Here is a 21,538-nt window from a genome sequence, read left to right as displayed (position 1 = left end):
GTTAAGATCATTAACTCCGAATGGTTAAGGTAAGGCATTAACTCCGAATGGTTAAGATAAGGCATTAACTCTGAATGGTTAAGGTAAGGCATTAACTCAGAATGGTTAAGGTAAGGCATTAACTCAGAATGGTTAAGGTAAGGCATTAACTCCGAATGGTTAAGGTAAGGCATTAACTCCGAATGGTTAAGGTAAGGCATTAACTCTGAATGGTTAAGGTAAGGCATTAACTCCGAATGGTTAAGGTAAGGCATTAACTCAGAATGGTTAAGGTTTGGGATCGGCTTACACCAAAAATACATCGCTAGATTTGAAAATGCAATCGTTGGAACCAGAGGCAGATGCTCTCTGAAGCCTACTTCAACGTAACAGCACTCACTGTTGACGATTTTAACGTCTTCTCCCGACGTCCTCAGACATGGATGAATGTCGAATACTGATTTGTATCATGGGTGACCTGGCTGTTTAAAACAGCCATAAAATCAAGCTTTTGGTGTGGTGTATCACCACAAATCATTATTTCCTCCAACTTGGCCCAGTTCACATTTCCATTTACCCACCTTAGCCAACAGCCAATACAGGCTAAATATCCCAAGCAGAGCTACAGGAACTTCCAGAGAGGGTCAGGCTCCTTGGGCGTTCCAGAGAGGGTCAGGCTCCTTGGGCGTTCCAGAGAGGGTCAGGCTCCTTGGGCGTTCCAGAGAGGGTCAGGCTCCTTGGGCGTTCCAGAGAGGGTCAGGCTCCTTGGGCGTTCCAGAGAGGGTCAGGCTCCTTGGGCGTTCCAGAGAGGGTCAGGCTCCTTGGGCGTTCCAGAGAGGGTCAGGCTCCTTGGGCGTTCCAGAGAGGGTCAGGCTCCTTGGGCGTTCCAGAGAGGGTCAGGCTCCTTGGGCGTTCCAGAGAGGGTCAGGCTCCTTGGGCGTTCCAGAGAGGGTCAGGCTCCTTGGGCGTTCCAGAGAGGGTCAGGCTCCTTGGGCGTTCCAGAGAGGGTCAGGCTCCTTGGGCTTTGCAGCGGCCACTCTGGTTTGGATGTCCTCGGCAGAATGTGTCACTGTAACCAAGTGGTCACATGTCATTCTAGGTTCCACTGTGCAAGAGGGATCCATGGAGTTTTATGAACATCAATGCAGACACACAGTGAATTTTCTTTCAATGTTCTGATTGGTCAAAGTGAAGAAAGAGAAGACACCTCTATTTACCTCACATAGACTACAGTTCTTCATCATTCATCATCATCATCACTCCCCCACCAGAGAGAAGACACCTCTATTTACCTCACATAGACTACAGTTCTTCATCATTCATCATCATCATCACTCCCCCACCAGAGAGAAGACACCTCTATTTACCTCACATAGACTACAGTTCTTCATCATTTATCATCATCATCACTCCCCCACCAGAGAGAAGACACCTCTATTTACCTCACATAGACTACAGTTCTTCATCATTCATCATCATCATCACTCCCCCACCAGAGAGAAGACACCTCTATTTACCTCACATAGACTACAGTTCTTCATCATTTATCATCATCATCACTCCCCCACCAGAGAGAAGACACCTCTATTTACCTCACATAGACTACAGTTCTTCATCATTCATCATCATCATCACTCCCCCACCAGAGAGAAGACACCTCTATTTACCTCACATAGACTACAGTTCTTCATCATTCATCATCATCACTCCCCCACCAGAGAGAAGAAACCACGAGCCCGTCCTCCCCAATTAAGGTCCCACCAACCTCCTGTGCCTGAAGGTCAGACATTTACATTTTAGTCATTTAGCAGATGCTCTTATCCAGAGCGACTTACAGTTAGTGAGTGCATACATTTTTCATACTGGCCCCCCGTGGGAAACGAACCCACAACCCTGGCTTTGCAAGCGCCATGCTCTACCCACTGAGCTACAGGGGACGGGTTATACTGCTGCTCTACCCACTGAGCTACAGGGGACGGGTTATACTGCTATCTTTTGATTTGACAGGCACTGTAGCGGGTCCACCCCCACTGAAATATAAATACATCCTCCACACACACCTTTAACCAATAGCAGCTCCCTCCCCTGGAGTCAGTGGTCCCGCACAGAACGCACTGCCCACCCCGTTGGCAAGGTAACAACACTATCGATGCACTTGACCGCTTTCTTTCAAATTCTTTTTTTTCCTTTTAGCAATTTGGTTTTTTAGGAGGGATTTACTTGTTTGTTTGTTGACTTGTTGTCGTTTACCACTGCATTGCCCCGCTCAAGGTTAGTACCACATTGCCCCGCTCAAGGTCAGGCAACAAATTACAGTGCATGACCGTGTGACATTTAACCAGCTAACATCACAGAGAAGTGATTTTAATAGCAGCAACAGAGTTTTCATTATTATGGAGATCAAATGTGCATGTTTCATTCAATAAATGTATTATTCCTAGAAAGCAGAATAAAGTAAGCTAAAAAAAAGTAAGAAGTAGGCTAAAAGTGGTCAATGTAAAAAGGCAATAAACATTAGCCTACATACTGACTTATTTACCTGGGTCAGACAGTTCCATATAGGCTACCATGTCGTTTGAGACACACAAATACTTCACTGATGTTTTTCTTCAATGTAATGAACATATCAATTCAGAGGTAGAAATGTTAAGCAGTAGTTATAAATAGGCAGCAGCTGCTTCGTAGATGACTTCACCTCCCCGAGTCCTCATCTGCCCTATAACCCTGTCTCTCTACAGATACACCCATCAATATGGACAATACATCTGATTAAAGCTGTCAGTTATGATAGCCTACCCAGCCCATGTCTGTACAAACATTGACAGGTGATCTATTTCAAATCAAATCAAATCAAATTTGATTGGTCACATACACATATTTAGCATTGCGGGTGTAGCGAAATGCTTGTGTTCCTAGCTCCAACAGTGCAGTAGTATGTAACAATTCATAACAATACACAAATCTAAAAGTAAAAGAATGGAATAAATAAATATATAAATATTAGGACGAGCAATGTCGGAGTGGCATTGACAAAAATACAGTAGAATAGAATACAGTATATACATATGAGATGAGTAAAGCAGTATGTAAATATTATTTTAACAACACAAAAACAATTGCACTGGAAGAACTGACTATTTCTTCTATTATCAACACATCTGCCGGGAACTCTTAACTGGTTAGGACAGCTCATGAGGTCTCCTAAATATAGACATATAGAGTCCCAGAGCCAGGGTGTTACATGAGGTCTCCTAAATATAGACATATAGAGTCCCAGAGCCAGGGTGTTACATGAGGTCTCCTAAATATAGACATATAGAGTCCCAGAGCCAGGGTGTTACATGAGGTCTCCTAAATATAGACATATAGAGTCCCAGAGCCAGGGTGTTACATGAGGTCTCCTAAATATAGACATATAGAGTCCCAGAGCCAGGGTGTTACATGAGGTCTCCTAAATATAGACATATAGAGTCCCAGAGCCAGGGTGTTACATGAGGTCTCCTAAATATAGACATATAGAGTCCCAGAGCCAGGGTGTTACATGAGGTCTCCTAAATATAGACATATAGAGTCCCAGAGCCAGGGTGTTACATGAGGTCTCCTAAATATAGACATATAGAGTCCCAGAGCCAGGGTGTTACATGAGGTCTCCTAAATATCTGTCCACTAGGAGGCAGTCTTCTGACTAGAGAGGCTTCATGCATAGCTTTTATTTTACACCCATCAGAGGAAAATGTCTCTATTCTCAGCACTTACCACCAATGTTCTACTCTGAGACACTTTGTGGATACGGCCCCTGGCCTGGGTTTGTCCCAAATGGCACTATATTCCCTATGTAGTGCACTACTTTTGACCAGGACCCTTATTTTACCAGGTAAGTTGACTGAGAACACATTCTCATTTACAGCAACAACCTGGGAATAGTTACAGGGGAGAGGAGGGGGATGAATGAGCCAATTGGAAGTTGGGGATGATTAGGTGGCCATGATGGTATGAGGGTCAGATTGGGAATTTAGCCAGGACACCAGGGTTAACACCCTACTCTTACGATAAGTGCCATGGGACTCTTTAGTGACCACAGAGAGTCAAGACACCTGTTTAACATCCCATCCGAAAGATGGCACCCTACACAGGGCAATGTCCCCAATCACTGCCCTGGGGCACTGGGATATTGTTTTGACCAGAGGAAAGAGTGCCTCCTACTGGCCCTACTGGCCCTCGTCACTTCCTATTGAACGCAGAACGAGGGAGAGCTCGGTTTGTTGTTTTGGGAAGTTTTGAAAAAGTTTGGTTACTAGCTAGCTACCTTCTGAGTTTGGATCTCGGTATCAGTTACTGGGACCGCTACTATCTGTTTCTACTATCTGCTGCTACTATCTGCTGCTACTATCTGCTGCTACTATCTGTTACTACTATCTGCTTCCACTATCTGCTGCTACTATCTGTTGCTACTATCTGTTACTACTATCTGCTTCCACTATCTGCTGCTACTATCTGTTGTTACTATCTGTTACTACTATCTGTTACCACTATCTGTTTCTACTATCTGCTCCTACTATCTGTCCAGTGATCCTGCATACCAAGACCGGGTCTGAGGAGCTGTTTGGTGTAGCAGCTAGCCTAGCTGCTAGCTAGCTGCCTATCAAGCTAGTAGGGTTTTCTTGAGGGCTTGAACGCAGCCCGCGACACGTTTAGCCATTGTGGCTGGGAACATGGATTGTCCGGGGCTTGTGGCTGTCTAGATCCCTGCTGTTTGTTGTTGTTGCTCGAGGGACAATCAAGGCGGAATAACATGGTTGTGGACGGAATTGCAGAATCTCCACATGACACCTGGATGGAGACTGAGGCAAGATCATCCACAACCATGTTCCATCATCCACATGTTTACTAATATTGTAGAGCTCTGTTCTGAAGCTGTATCCGTACCCATTGGAGGCAGTGATCACAATACAGTGGCTAGGAAAGCCAAAGTTCCAAAAGCTGGGCGTAATATTCAGTGGCTTGCGAAAGTATTCACCCCACTTGGCATTTTTCCTATTTTATTGCCTTACAACCTTGAATTAAAATGGGTTTGTATCATTTGATTTACACAACATGCCTAACACTTTGAAGATGCAAAATATTTTTTGGGGTGAAACAAACAAGAAATAAGACAAAAAAACAGAAAACTTGAGCGTGCATAGTTATTCACCCCCCCAAAGTCAATACTTTGTAGAGCCACCTTTTGCAGCAATTACAGCTGCAAGTCTCTTGGGGTATGTGGTCCTCTGTAGCTCAACTGGTAGAGCACAGCGCTTGTAACGCCAAGGTAGTGGGTTCGATCCCCGGGACCACCCATACACAAAAATGTATGCACGCATGACTGTAAGTCGCTTTGGATAAAAGCGTCTGCTAAATGGCATATTATTATTCTTATTATTATTGTATGTCTCTATAAGCTTAGCACATCTAGCCACTGGGATTTTTGCCCATTCTTCAAGGCAAAACTGCTCCAGCTCCTTCAAGTTGGATGGGTTCCGCTGGTGTACAGCAATCTTTAAGTCACACCACAGATTCTCAATTGGATTGAGGTCTGGGCTTTGACTAGGCCATTCCAAGACATTTAAATGTTTCCCCTTAAACCACTTGAGTGTTGCTTTAGCAGTATGCTTAGGGTCATTGTCCTGCTGGAAGGTGAACCTCCGTCCCAGTCTCAAATCTCTGGAAGACTGAAACAGGTTTCCTTCAAGAATTTCCCTGTATTTAGAGCAATTCCATCATTCCTTCAATTCTGACCAGTTTCCCAGTCCCTGTCGATGAAAAACACCATGCTTCACTGTGGGGATGGTGTTCTTGGGGTGATGAGAGGTGTTGGGTTTGCGCCAGACATAGCGTTTTCCTTGATGGCCAAAAGGCTCAATTTTAGTCTCATCTGACCAGAATACCTTCTTCCATGTGTTTGGGGAGTCTCCCACATGCCTTTTGGCGAACACCAAACGTTATTACATTAAATCCAAATAAAAATAAATTTTTGCATGGACTAGAATGACCTGCTCTCCCCACTGTTTATTGTTTCTGCAGTGAGGATTCACCATCTTCAGAGAATGAAGACTGAAACAGGTTTCCTTCAAGAATTTCCCTGTATTTAGAGCAATTCCATCATTCCATTTGTATAATTTTTTGAAAGAAGTTATTTTTTTCATTTCACTTCACCAATTTGGACTATTTTGTGTATGTCCATTACATGAAATCCAAATAAAAATCCATTTAAATGACAGGTTGCAATGCAATAAAATAGGAAAAAATGCCAAGGGGATGAATACTTTTGCAAGGCCATGTAGTGTACAGTATAAGAGATCATCCAAACGATTTTGCTGTGACTCTTATGTGGATGATGTTAAAAATATTTGTTGGTCTGATGATTAATAAGGAGCATCCAGACGCTGCACTTGATGAATTTATGAAATTGCGTCTTCCAATTATTGATAAACATGCACCTGTTAAGAAACTGACTGTTAGAACTGTGAAGGATCCATGGATTGAGGAGGAATTGAAAAACTGTCTGGTTGAAAGAGACGGGGCAAAAGGAGTGGCTAATAAGTCTGAACCTCTGACTGGCTGACTTACTGCAAACTGAGAAATGATGTGACTAAACTCAACAAAAAGAAGAAGAAACTGAATTAGGAAGCCAAGATCAATGCTATAAAGCATGATGGAAAAAACTTTGGAGTACTTTAAATTAAATTATGGGCAGCAAGACAAATTCAACTCCATCTTTCATCGAATCAGATGGCTTATTCATCACAAAACCATTTGATGTTGCCAATTATTTTAATGATTACTTCATTGGCAAAGTGAGCAAACTTAGGCAGGAAATGCCAATAACGAACAGTGAGCCATCGTATTCATGCATAAAAATTAAAAATAAAAATGAAATAAATAAAAGCATTGCTAGTTTGAATTTTGTAAAGTTAGTGTGGGAGAGGTGGGAAAATTATTGTTATCCATTAATAATGACAAACCTCCTGGCATTGACAACTTAGATGGAAAGCTACTTAGGATGGTAGCTGACTCTATAGCCACTCCTATCTGTCATATCTTTAATCTGAGCCTAGAGGAAAGTCTTTGTCCTCAGGCCTGGAGGGAAGCCAAAGTCATTCTGCCACCCAAGAGTGGTAAAGCAGCCTTTACTGGTTCTAACAGCAGACCTATCAGCTCTTGCTGCCAGCTCTTAGAAAACTGTTGGAAAAAATGGTGTTTGACCAAATACAATGCTATTTCTCTGTAAACAAATTAACAACAACAACAACAACAAATGTTCAGCATGCTTATAGAGATGGGCACTCAACATGTACTGCACTGACACAAATGACTGATGATTGGTTGAAAGAAATTGATAATAATAAGATTGTGGGAGCTGTACTGTTAGATTTCAGTGCAGCCTTTGATATTATTGACCATAACCTGTTGTTGAGAAAACGTATGTGTTATGGCTTTTCAACCTCTGCCATATCGTAGATTCAGCGCTATCTATCTAATAGAACTCAGAGGGTTTTCTTTAATGGAAACTTCGCTAATGTCAAACATGTAAAGTGGTGTACCACAGGGCATCTCTCTAGGCCCTCTACTCTTTTCTATTTTTACCAATGACCTGCCACTGGCATTAAACAAATCATGTGTGTACATGTATGCTGATGATTCAACCACATATGCATCAGCAACCACAGCTAATGAAGTCACTGAAAGCCTTAACAAAGAGTTGCTGTCTGTTTTGGAATGGGTGGCCAGTAATAAACTGGTCCTGAACATCTCTAAAACTAAGAGCATTGTATTTTAAACAAATCATTCCCTAAGTTCTAGACCTCAGCTGAATCTGGAAATGAATGGCGTGGCTGTTGAACAAGCTGAGGAGGCTAAATTACTTTGTGTTACCTTAGATTGTAAACTGTCAGGGTCAAAACATATAGATTGAATGGTTGTAAAGATGGGGAGAGGTCTGTCCGTAATAAGAGATGGTCTGCTTTTTTGACACCAAACTCCACAAAGCAAGTCCTGCAGGCTCTAGTTTGATCTTATCTTGACTATTATCCAGTCATATGGTCAATTGCAACAAAGAAAGACCTAGTTAAGCTGCAGCTGCCCCAGAACAGAGCAGCAAGTCTTGCTCTTCAATGTAATCAGAGGACTAATATTAATACTATGCATGCCAGTCTCTCTTGGCTAAGAGTTGAGGAGAGACTGACTCAATCACTTCTTGTTTTTATAAGAAACATTAATGTGTTGGAAATTCCTAATTGTTTGCATAATCAACTTACACACAGCTCTGACGCACACACTTACCCCACCAGACATGCCACCAGGGGTCTTTTCACAGTCCCCAGGTCCAGAACAAATTCAAGGAAACGTACAGTATTATACAGAGCCATGAGTGCATGGAACTCCCTTTCATCTTATATAGACCAAGTGAACAAAAAACCTGGTTTCAAAAAACTAATAAAGCAACACCTCACGGCACAACGCTTCTCTCCCATGTGACCTACTTGTTGTGTGTATGTACTGACATGTATGTGTAACTGATAGATGCACACACACTACATGTTAATGTTTTTAAATATATGTAAACTGTAAAGTATTTTGTCTGTAATGTCTTTTCCGTTATGTGTCAGACCCCAGTAAGACTAGCTGTCACCACTGGTGTCGGCTAATGGGGATCCTAATACATCTAATCAAAACACCACTTCAAGCAGCATCCCGTCCATTGACCTACCAGGACCGACCCTGCTTAGCTTCAGAGACAAGCCAGCAGGGTGCTATGCTGCTGTAGCATACTAGATAGGGAAAAGGGTGCCTTTGGGACACAGCATGGGGCTGCTGCTAACAAAGAGAACAGACAGCTTTATAAATAGTTGAGCTACAATGGGACATTTCTCCAGTTTGATAGCTGAGCTACAATGGGACATTTCTCCAGTTGGAGAGAGAGATAGACTACCAAGGAGAGAGTTAAGGTTAGGGTTAGAAGAGAGAAGTGCACCTCTGTTGCTCTGTCTATATGGTCTATGTGTAGGAGGACCTGTCTATATGGTCTATGTGTAGGAGGACCTGTCTATATGGTCTATGTGTAGGAGGACCTGTCTATATGGTCTATGTGTAGGAGGACCTGTCTATATGGTCTATGTGTAGGAGGACCTGTCTATATGGTCTATGTGTAGGAGGACCTGTCTATATGGTCTATGTGTAGGAGGACCTGTCTATATGGTCTATGTGTAGGAGGACCTGTCTATATGGTCTATGTGTAGGAGGACCTGTCTATATGGTCTATGTGTAGGAGGACCTGTCTATATGGTCTATGTGTAGGAGGACCTGTCTGTTGGGTCTATGTTTAGGAGGACCTGTCTATATGGTCTATGTGTAGGAGGACCTGTCTGTTGGGTCTATGTTTAGGAGGACCTGTCTATATGGTCTATGTGTAGGAGGACCTGACCTGTCTATATGGTCTATGTGTGGAGGACCTGTCTATATGGTCTATGTGTAGGAGGACCTGTCTATATGGTCTATGTGTAGGAGGACCTGTCTATATGGTCTATGTGTAGGAGGACCTGACCTGTCTATATGGTCCATGTGTAGGAGGACCTGTCTATATGGTCTATGTGTAGGAGGACCTGTCTATATGGTCTATGTGTAGGAGGACCTGTCTGTTGGGTCTATGTGTTGGAGGACCTGTCTGTTGGGTCTATGTTTAGGAGGACCTGACCTGTCTATATGGTCCATGTGTAGGAGGACCTGTCTATATGGTCTATGTGTAGGAGGACCTGTCTATATGGTCTATGTGTAGGAGGACCTGTCTATATGGTCTATGTGTAGGAGGACCTGTCTATATGGTCTATGTGTAGGAGGACCTGTCTATATGGTCTATGTGTGGGAGGACCTGTCTATATGGTCTATGTGTAGGAGGACCTGTCTATATGGTCTATGTGTAGGAGGACCTGTCTGTTGGGTCTATGTTTAGGAGGACCTGTCTATATGGTCTATGTGTAGGAGGACCTGTCTGTTGGGTCTATGTTTAGGAGGACCTGTCTATATGGTCTATGTGTAGGAGGACCTGACCTGTCTATATGGTCTATGTGTAGGAGGACCTGTCTATATGGTCTATGTGTAGGAGGACCTGTCTATATGGTCTATGTGTAGGAGGACCTGTCTATATGGTCTATGTTTAGGAGGACCTGACCTGTCTATATGGTCCATGTGTAGGAGGACCTGTCTATATGGTCTATGTGTAGGAGGACCTGTCTATATGGTCTATGTGTAGGAGGACCTGTCTGTTGGGTCTATGTGTTGGAGGACCTGTCTGTTGGGTCTATGTTTAGGAGGACCTGACCTGTCTATATGGTCCATGTGTAGGAGGACCTGTCTATATGGTCTATGTGTAGGAGGACCTGTCTATATGGTCTATGTGTAGGAGGACCTGTCTATATGGTCTATGTGTAGGAGGACCTGTCTATATGGTCTATGTGTAGGAGGACCTGTCTATATGGTCTATGTGTAGGAGGACCTGTCTGTTGGGTCTATGTGTAGGAGGACCTGTATGTATTGGTAAAGTCTACAGTGCTGGAGAGGACAGAGAGGTGTGGGATCCGAGGGTTACCCCCTGGTAACTGGAGTAAAGTCTACAGTGCTGGAGAGGACAGAGAGGTGTGGGATCCGAGGGTTACCCCTGGTAACTGGAGGTGTGGGATCCGAGGGTTACCCCCTGGTAACTGGAGGTGTGGGATCCGAGGGTTACCCCTGGTAACTGGAGTTGTCTCAATGAGGCTCTGTCCACCATGGCTTCTCTGCAACATTACAGGTTGGATGTTAACTAGTGTTGCCGGGGTTTCCGCGGCTAGATGTTAATTGATGACTATGACTGTGAAATGTGGTTGTCTCACCTAGTTCCCTTAAGATGAATGCACTAACTCTGGATAAGAGCGTTTGCTAAATGACTAAAATGTAAATTTTCGTTATCTTAACTCACCATTGTTCCCTCTGCAGGTCCCTCCTGAGGTGTGGATGAGTTCAGGCCCTGAGTCGAGGGTGTGCGTTCTACCAGCTGATTGGTCACCATGAGGATCAAGGCTGCCCTGCCCAGATATGAGCTGTACTTCTATAACACTGTGGTCTATCTGAGCATGTTCTGGGCTGCCAGCTGGATCTTTGACGTGTCCAGCTGTAAGTATATACACACAGTGAGGATAGAGAGGAGGAGGAGTTAGTCATGACCATCAAAACAAATCAAATCACATTTTACATTTTTAGTCATTTAGCAGACGCTCTTATCCAGAGCGACTTACAGTTAGTGCATACATTATTTTATCGAACCCACAACCCTGGCGTTGCAAACGCCATGCTCTACCAACTGAGCTACATCCCCTGCCGGCCATTCCCTCCCCTACCCTGGACGACGCTGGGCCAATTGTGCGCGCCGCCCCATGGGTCTCTGTCACATTCACCGAATACAACAGGTGTAGACCTTACAGTGAAATGCTTACTTACAAGCCCTTAACCAACAATGCAGTTTTAAGAAAAATAAGTGTTAAGTAAAAAAATATATAACAAATCATTAAAGAGCAGCAGTAAATTAACAGTAGCGAAGCAAGGCCGGATTCAAAACTTATTTTTGGACACAGGTCCAGGAATGGCTGAAGGATTGCAATATTTACCTGGAGCTAACCCTGCAGATAGCACTACTGGGTGATCTGAAAAGTCATAGTCAATCGATCAATAACATAATAATACTTTTAGCAAAAATGTTTATTTTCCATTTACAATCTGTAGAAACAATGAGAATAGAAAGGTTCAGAACTTTTGTAAAACATCACAGTACAGTTGAAAAATATATGGCAAATAGAAATCCAATATGGATGGTGTTAAGAGATAGGTGGGAGGTGTTGAATGGAGCTGAAGGATGGGACTAATAACAACTAACAACAACTAATAACAACAAGATAACTAATGTAAAGCATACTGTGTCCATAATAAGTATATAGGTTATAGGTTGAGAGCTTTTGTGGAAGAGCACAGTTAGAAAGATATGGCATATAGAAGCAAACCGGATGGACATCATGAAAATGATCGGAGAGGTTGAGAGTAGAAGAAGTTCAGGAGTAAAAACAAACAAAATATAATTATTGTAAAATTGACTGTGTCCATAAAATGCATATAGTATGTATAAGCTGGAAGTAGAGGCCTAAGCGTTGTTGTTCACTAGTTTACTCCAATTAGGGAAGGGGTGGTGGGGTTGGAAAGTAATAAAGGGAAATATATTTTCTTTAAGGATGTGTATATATATGTATGTATGTGTATGTATGTATATGTATATAGTATTTGATAAGTATTTGATCCCCTGCTGATTTTGTACGTTTGCCCACTGACAAAGACATGATCAGTCTATAATTTTAATGGTAGGTTTATTTGAACAGTGAGAGACAGAATAACAACAACAAAATCCAGAAAATCGCATGTCAAAAATGTTATAAATTGATTTGCATTTTAATGAGGGAAATAAGTATTTGACCCCTCTGCAAAACATGACAGTACTTGGTGGTAAAACCCTTGTTGGCAATCACAGAGGTCAGACGTTTCATGTAGTTGGCCACCAGGTTTGCACACATCTCAGGAGGGATTTTGTCCCACTCCTCTTTGCAGATCTTCTCCAAGTCATTAAGGTTTCGAGGCTGACGTTTGGCAACTCAAACCTTCAGCTCCCTCTACAGATTTTCTATGGGATTAAGGTCTGGAGACTGGCTAGGCCACTCAACGACCTTAATGTGCTTCTTCTTGAGACACTCCTTTGTTGCCTTGGCCGTGTGTTTTGGGTTATTGTCATGCTGGAATATCCATCCACGACCCATTTTCAATGCCCTGGCTGAGGGAAGGAGGTTCTCACCCAAGATTTGACGGTACATGGCCCCGTCCATCGTCCCTTTGATGCGGTGAAGTTGTCCTGTCCACCTTAGCAGAAAAACACCCCCAAAGCATAATGTTTCCACCTCCATGTTTGACGGTGGGGATGGTGTTCTTGGGGTCATAGGCAGCATTCCTCCTCCTCCAAACACGGCGAGTTGAGTTGATGCCAAAGAGCTCGATTTTGGTCACATCTGACCACAACACTTTCACCCAGTTCTCCTCTGAATCATTCAGATGTTCATTGGCAAACTTCAGACGGGCCTGTATATGTGCTTTCTTGAGCAGGGGGACCTTGCGGGCGCTGCGGGATTTCAGTCCTTCACGGCGTAGTGTGTTAACAATTGTTTTCTTGGTGACTATGGTCCCAGTTGCCTTGAGATCATTGACAAGATCCTCCCGTGTAGTTCTGGCTTGATTCCTCACCGTTCTCATGATCATTGCAACTCCACAAGGTGAGATCTTGCATGGAGCTCCAGGCCGAGGGAGATTGACAGTTCTTTTGTGTTTCTTCCATTTGCGAATAATCGCAGCAACTGTTGTCACCTTCTCACCAAGCTGCTTGGCGATGGTCTTGTAGCCCATTCCAGCCTTGTGTAGGTCTACAATCTTGTCCCTGACATCCTTGGAGAGCTCTTTGGTCTTGGCCATGGTGGAGAGTTTGGAATCTGATTGATTGATTGCTTCTGTGGACAGGTGTCTTTTATACAGGTAACAAACTGAGATTAGGAGCACTCCCTTTAAGAGTGTGCTCCTAATCTCAGCTCGTTACCTGTATAAAAGACACCTGGGAGCCAGAAATCTTTCTGATTGAGAGGGGGTCAAATACTTATGTCCCTCCTTAAAATGAAAATCAATTTATAACATTTTTGACATGCGTTTTTCTGGATTTTTTTGTTGTTATTCTGTCTCTCAATGTTCAAATAAACCTACCATTAAAATTGTAGACTGATCATTTCTTTGTCAGTGGGCAAACGTACAAAATCAGCAGGGGATCAAATACTTTTTTCCCTCACTGTATAGATATATATATATATATATATATATTTGCGAGGAAAAAAAAACATATGGGGGATTGGAAGTGATGCAGACAATTACATTGATGGAAGTTACAATCTATCTGCAATATTAAAGCTGATCTACCCCTTTAAAATAATAAAATATATATATTTTTTTAATTAAACGGTAGCGGAACAAAAAAATAAAAAACTGTAGGGAGGCTATATACAGGGGGTACCGGTACAGGGTCAATGTGCAGGGGCAGAGGTTAGTCGAGGTAATTGAGATAATATGTTCATGTAGGTAGGGGTAAAGTGACTATGTATAGATAATAAACAGAGTAGCAGCAATGTAAAAAAAAAAAAAAAGGGGGCGAGGGGGGTTCAATGCAAATAGTCCTGGTAGCCATTTTATTAAGTGTTCAGCAGTCTTATGGTTTGGGGTTAGAAGCTGTTAAGAAGCCTTTTGGACCTAGACTTGGCGCTCCAGTCCCGTTTGCCATGCGGTAGCAGAGAGAACAGTCTATGACTAGGGTGGCTGTAGTCTTTGGGAATTTTTAGGGCCTTCCTCTGACACCGCCTGGTATAGAGGTCCTGGATGGCAGGAAGCTTGGCCCCAGTGATGTACTGGGCTGTACGCACTACCCTCTGTAGTGCCTTGCAGTCGGCAGGCCGAGCAGTTGCCATACCAGGCGGTGATGCAACCAGTCAGGATGCTCTCGATGGTGCAGCTGTGGAACTTTTTGAGGATCTGAGGACCCATGCCAAATCTTTTCAGTCTCCTAAGGGGGAAAAGGCTTTGTCATGCCCTCTTCACAACTGTCTTGGTGTGTTTGGACCATGATAGTTCGTTGGTGATGTGGACACCAAGGAACTTGAAGCTCTCAACCTGTTCCACTACAGCCCTGACTATGAGAATGGGGGCGTGCTCGGTCCTCCTTTTCCTGTAGTCCACAATCATCTCCTTTGTCTTGATCACGTTGAGTGAGAGGTTGTTATCCTGGCACCACACGGCCAGGTCTCTGACCTCCTCCCTATAGGCTGTCTCATCGTTCTCAGTGATCAGGCCTACCACTGTTATGTCGTCGGCAAACTTGATTTGATGTGATTTGATTTGAGTCGTGCTTGGCCATGCAGGCATGGGTGAACAGGGAGTACAGGAGGGAACTGAGCACGCACCCCTGAGGGGCCCCCGTGTTGAGGATCAGTGTGGCAGATGTGTTGTTACCTACCCTTACCACCTGGGGGCGGCCCGTCAGGAAGTCCAGGATCCAGTTGCAGAGGGAGTTATTCAGTTCCAGGGTCCTTAACTTAGTGATGAGCTTCGAGGGCACTATGGTGTTGAATGCTGAGCTGTAGTCAATGAATAGCATTCTCACGTAGGTGTTCCTCTTGTCCAGGTGGGAAAGGGCAGTGTGGAGTGCAATTGAGAGATTGCGTCACCTGTGGATCTGTTGGGGCGGTATGCGAATTGGAATGGGTCTAGGGTTTCCGGGAAGATGGTGTTGATGTGAGCCATGACCAGCCTTTCAAAGCACTTCATGGCTACAGATGTGAGTGCTACGGGGCGGTAGTCATTGGACTAGGGTGGTCTGCTTGAAACATGTTGGTATTACAGACTTGGTCAGGGAGAGGTTGAAAATGTCAGTGAAGACACTTGCCAGTTGGTTTCGCGCATGCTCTGAGTACACGTCCTGGTAATCCATCTGGCCCTGCGGCCTTGTGAATGTTGACCTGCTTAAAAGTCTTACTCACATCTGCTACGGAGAGCGTGATCACATAGTCATCCAGTACAGCTGGTGCTCTCATGCATGCTTCAGTGTTCAAGTTTGCTGACGACACAACAGTGGTAGGCCTGATCACCGACAATGATGAGACAGCCTATAGAGAGGAGGTCAGAGACCTGGTCATGTGGTGCCAGGATAACAACCTCTCACTCAACGTGATCAAGACAAAGGAGCTGATTGTGGACTACAGGAAAAGTAGGGCCGAGCACGCCCCCATTCACATCGACGGGGCTGTAGTGGAGCGGGTCGAGAGCTTCAAGTTCCTTGGTGTCCACATCACCAACAAACTATCATGGTCCAAACACACCAAGACAGTTGTGAATAGGACACAATAACACCTATTCCCCCTCAGGAGACTGAAGAGATTTGGCATGGGTCACCAGATCCTCAAAAAGTTCTACAGCTGCACCATCGAGCGCATCCTAACCGGTTGCATCACCACCTGGTATGGCAACTGCTCGGCATCCGACCGTAAGGCACTATAGAGGGTAGTGCGTACGGCCCAGTACCTTACTATGCGCAGGGGGAGGCTGGGAGCTATGCCACAGCAGTGGAAGCTATGTAGCAGGGGAGTCTGGGAGCTATGCAGCAGCAGTGGAAGCTATGTATCAGGGGAGGCTGGGAGCTATGCAGCAGCAGTGGAAGCTATGTATCAGGGGAGGCTGGGAGCTATGCAGCAGCAGTGGAAGCTATGTAGCAGGTGCAGCCTGGGAGCTATGAAGGTTGAGAGCTATGTAGACCACGCAGCAGAGATCAAGAGAGATCAGTTGTAATACCTCAATAGGAGGCCCTGTGAGTCACTGTACTTATTACTGTAGTAGGGCGTGTCAGCAGTCACACAACACAACCAAGCACTTTGGTACTCAAGGCAACCAGGAGAGCAACAGAGACAGACAGAGACAGACAGAGACAGACAGGGACAGACAGAGACAGACAGAGACAGACAGGGACAGACAGGGACAGACAGAGACAGACAGAGACAGACAGGGACAGACAGGGACAGACAGAGACAGACAGAGACAGACAGGGACAGACAGGGACAGACAGAGACAGACAGGGACAGACAGAGACAGACAGAGACAGACAGGGACAGACAGAGACAGACAGAGACAGACAGGGACAGACAGAGACAGACAGAGACAGACAGGGACAGACAGGGACAGACAGGGACAGACAGAGACAGACAGGGACAGACAGAGACAGACAGGGACAGACAGGGACAGACAGGGACAGACAGAGACAGACAGAGACAGACAGGGACAGACAGAGACAGACAGAGACAGACAGGGACAGACAGGGACAGAAAGGGACAGACAGGGACAGACAGGGACAGACAGAGACAGACAGAGACCGACAGAGACAGACAGGGACAGACAGGGACAGACAGAGACAGACAGGGACAGACAGAGACAGACAGGGACAGACAGGGACAGACAGAGACAGACAGAGACAGACAGGGACAGACAGAGACAGACAGAGACAGACAGAGTCAGACAGGGACAGACAGGGACAGACAGAGACAGACAGGGACAGACAGGGACAGACAGGGACAGACAGAGACAGACAGGGACAGACAGGGACAGACAGAGACAGACAGGGACAGACAGGGACAGACAGAGACAGACAGGGACAGACAGAGACAGACAGGGACAGACAGGGACAGACAGGGACAGACAGAGACAGACAGGGACAGACAGAGACAGACAGGGACAGACAGAGACAGACAGGGACAGACAGGGACAGACAGGGACAGACAGAGACAGACAGGGACAGACAGAGACAGACAGGGACAGACAGAGACAGACAGGGACAGACAGGGACAGACAGGGACAGACAGAGACAGACAGAGACAGACAGGGACAGACAGAGACAGACAGGGACAGACAGGGACAGACAGAGACAGACAGGGACAGACAGGGACAGACAGAGACAGACAGAGACAGACAGAGACAGACAGGGACAGACAGAGACAGACAGAGACAGACAGGGACAGACAGGGACAGACAGAGACAGACAGAGACAGACAGGGACAGACAGAGACAGACAGAGACAGACAGAGACAGACAGGGACAGACAGAGACAGACAGAGACAGACAGGGACAGACAGGGACAGACAGGGACAGACAGGGTTTGCTACCAGAATATTGGGCCATTTCAGTAAAGCCTACAAACGTAGTAACACAGGGTTTGTTCCCAGATAATGAGGGACATTGTAGTACATGTGTGACTTCTTTCTCTGCTTTGAAATGTGATACAGTTTGTAGTTTCACATACACTGTAGAACCCACCGGCCCACCGGCCCACCGGCCCATCCCTTCTTAAAGCCATGGTTTAATAGCCTGGGTGATAGCCTGGGTGATAGCCTGGGTGATAGCCATGGTGTAATAGCCTGGGTGATAGCCTGGGTGATAGCCTGGGTGATAGCCATGGTGTAATAGCCTGGGTGATAGCCTGGGTGATAGCCTGGGTGATAGCCATGGTTTAATAGCCTGGGTGATAGCCTGGGTGATAGCCTGGGTGATAGCCATGGTTTAATAGCCTGGGTGATAGCTTGGGTGATAGCCTGGGTGATAGCCATGGTGTAATAGCCTGGGTGATAGCCTGGGTGATAGCCTGGGTGATAGCCATGGTTTAATAGCCTGGGTGATAGCCTGGGTGATAGCCTGGGTGATAGCCTGGGTGATAGCCATGGTTTAATAGCCTGGGTGATAGCCTGGGTGATAGCCTGGGTGATAGCCTGGGTGATAGCCTGGGTGATAGCCATGGTGTAATAGCCTGGGTGATAGCCTGGGTGATAGCCTGGGTGATAGCCATGGTTTAATAGCCTGGGTGATAGCCTGGGTGATAGCCTGGGTGATAGCCATGGTTTAATAGCCTGGGTGATAGCCTGGGTGATAGCCATGGTGTAATAGCCTGGGTGATAGCCTGGGTGATAGCCTGGGTGATAGCCTGGGTGATAGCCTGGGTGATAGCCATGGTTTAATAGCCTGGGTGATAGCCTGGGTGATAGCCTGGGTGATAGCCTGGGTGATAGCCTGGGTGATAGCCATGGTTTAATAGCCTGGGTGATAGCCTGGGTGATAGCCTGGGTGATAGCCATGGTTTAATAGCCTGGGTGATAGCCTGGGTGATAGCCTGGGTGATAGCCTGGGTGATAGCCTGGGTGATAGCCATGGTTTAATAGCCTGGGTGATAGCCTGGGTGATAGCCTGGGTGATAGCCTGGGTGATAGCCTTGGAATTCCCTTTGAGACAGCAAACATTTCTGTTGTGGGCAGCCAGGCCTTTTTTGGGTTTAGTTGGCACTCAGAAATATAGTAACTTGGTCCTTTTCTGTCATATACACCAATACGTTTGTATGTTTTATGTCAATTATTTAAAAACGTTGAATCTAAGCTAATATAACTGTCTTATTCCAGCGAATGCCAACAGAAAGACGTTCAAGTCCAGTGTGACCCCAGGATGGTACTATTTCAGCAGGAGGATGGTGAGAGGAACGCTTTAGAATCAGGCTGAATTGTGGACCTTTTATATTTAGTAAAATATATATTTGATATTTAGTAAAAGATACAAATCATACTCTGATATGATTGATCACTACTTTACTTTATTTGGCTACAGGATACGGCTGACTTTGAGTGGGTGATGTGGTTCTCTACATTCCGGGACCACATCCTCTTCGCCCTGTCTGGTCATGTGATCTTCGCTAAGATCTGCTCCATGCTGGCTCCACAGGTGGGTTTACATCTGAAATACATCAGTGTGTCCCAAATGGCACCCTATTCCCTATATAGTGCACTACTTTTGACCAGAGAATGGCACCCTATTCCCTATATAGTGCACTACTTTTGACCAGAGAATGGCACCCTATTCCCTATATAGTGCCCTACTTTAGAAAGAGAATGGTACCCTATTCCCTATATAGTGCACTACTTTAGACCAGAGAATGGTACCCTATTCCCTATATAGTACACTACTTTAGACCAGAGAATGGTACCCTATTCCCTATATAGTACACTACTTTAGACCAGAGAATGGCACCCTATTCCCTATATAGTACACTACTTTAGACCAGAGAATGGCACCCTATTCCCTATGTAGTGCACTACTTTAGACCAGAGAATGGTACCCTATTCCCTATATAGTGCACTACTTTAGACCAGAGAATGGTACCCTATTCCCTATATAGTGCACTACTTTAGACCAGAGAATGGCACCCTATTCCCTATATAGTGCACTACCTTTGACAAAGTAGTGCACTTTGGGACACACCCATCATCTACCAGTTAAGAATATGAGTTTCATCATCATTTGAAACCAGTATTGTCACCCTCTAGAGACATGATACATTGTAGAGTAGCTTTTAATATCTTTAGAGACTTAGTGATGAGAGGGGACAGGTGGAAAGAGAGAGAGAGAAATAAAGAGAAAGAGAGAGGGAGAGAGGGAGAGGGAGAGAGGGAGAGAGAGAGAGAGAGAGAGAGAGAGAGAGAGAGAGAGAGAGAGAGAGAGAGAGAGAGAGAGAGAGAGAGAGAGAGAGAGAGAGAGAGAGAGAGAGAGAGAGAGAGAGAGAGAGGGAGAGAGAGAGAGAGAGACAGAGACAGAGACAGAGACAGAGACAGAGACAGAGAGACAGAGACAGAGAGAGAGATGTCTTTATTCTTTTGAAACTTCTGAGTGTAATGTTTACTGTTAATATTTATTGTTTATTTCACTTTTGTTTACTATCTACTTCACTTGCTTTGGCAATGTTAACACACGTTTCCCATGCCAATAAAGCCCTTAAAATTGAATTGAATTGAGAGAGAGAGAGAGAGAGAGAGAGAGAGAGAGAGAGAGAGAGAGAGAGAGAGAGAGAGAGAGAGAGAGAGAGAGAGAGAGAGAGAGAGAGAGAAAGCTAAAGATAGAGGAAGATACAGTTGAAGTTGGAAGTTTACATACACTTAGGTTGGAGTCATTAAAACTTGTTTAGAGAGAGAGAGAGGGAGAACAAGAGAGAGAGAGAGAGAGAGAGAGAGAGAGAGAGAGAGAGAGAGAGAGAGAGAGAGAGAGAGAGAGAGAGAGAGAGAGAGAGAGAGAGAGAGAGAGAGAGAGAGAGAGAGAGAGAGAGAGAGAGAGAGAGAAAGCTAAAGATAGAGGAAGATACAGTTGAAGTTGGAAGTTTACATACACTTAGGTTGGAGTCATTAAAACTTGTTTAGAGAGAGAGAGAGAGAGGGAGAACAAGAGAGAGAGAGAGAGAGAGAGAGAGAGAGAGAGAGAGAGAGAGAGAGAGAGAGAGAGAGAGAGAGAGAGAGGAGAGAGAGAGAGAAAGAGAAAGCTATATTTAGACAGACTGCCAGTTCCTCTGTCCTGTCAACAGAGTAAATCATCCTCCAGAGGACAAGGCTCTACAGAAATATATGTCCATATGTTTAAATATATACAGTTGGAGTCGGAAGTTTACATACACTTAGGTCATTAAAACTAGTTTTTCAACCACTCCACACAAACTATAGTTTTGGCAAGTCGGTTAGGACATCTACTTTGTGCACGACACAAGTAATTTTTCCAACAATTGTTTACAGACAGATTATATCACTTATAATTCACTGTATTACAATTCCAGTGGGTCAGAAGTTTACATACACTAAGTTGACTGTGCCTTTAAACACCTTGGAAAATTCCAGGCAATGATATCATGGCTTTAGAAGCTTCTGATAGGCTAATTGACATAATTTGAGTCAATTGGAGGTGTACCTGTGGATGTATTTCAAGGCCTACCTTCATACTCAGTGCCTCTTTGCTTGACGTCATGGGAAAATCAAAAGAAATCAGCCAAGACCTCAGAAGATTTTTTGTAGACCTCCACAAGTCT

At 44.8% G+C, this 21,538-nt stretch overlaps 1 protein-coding gene across 3 annotated transcripts in view; it reads left to right on the top strand.

Moving 5' to 3' along the window:
- The first annotated feature begins 2,027 nt into the window (after nucleotides 1-2,027).
- hhatlb (hedgehog acyltransferase like, b) overlaps nucleotides 2,028-21,538 on the top strand; it is a 103,843-nt gene continuing 84,332 nt past the window's right edge. Inside the window, exons 1-4 of one of the 3 annotated variants that reach the window (XM_045210421.1) lie at nucleotides 2,028-2,113; nucleotides 10,987-11,163; nucleotides 19,101-19,168; nucleotides 19,303-19,416. In XM_045210421.1, the coding sequence (XP_045066356.1) occupies nucleotides 11,058-11,163; nucleotides 19,101-19,168; nucleotides 19,303-19,416 (288 nt within the window). In that variant the 5' untranslated portion in view covers nucleotides 2,028-2,113; nucleotides 10,987-11,057. The other 2 variants (XM_045210422.1, XM_045210424.1) reach the window with 2 other exon arrangements.

This window comes from Coregonus clupeaformis, chromosome 34, assembly GCF_020615455.1.
Source record: "Coregonus clupeaformis isolate EN_2021a chromosome 34, ASM2061545v1, whole genome shotgun sequence".
Classification (NCBI taxonomy): domain Eukaryota; kingdom Metazoa; phylum Chordata; class Actinopteri; order Salmoniformes; family Salmonidae; genus Coregonus; species Coregonus clupeaformis.
The sequence above is the reverse complement of the archived record's forward strand: the minus strand, read 5'-3'. Positions and strand labels throughout refer to the sequence as shown.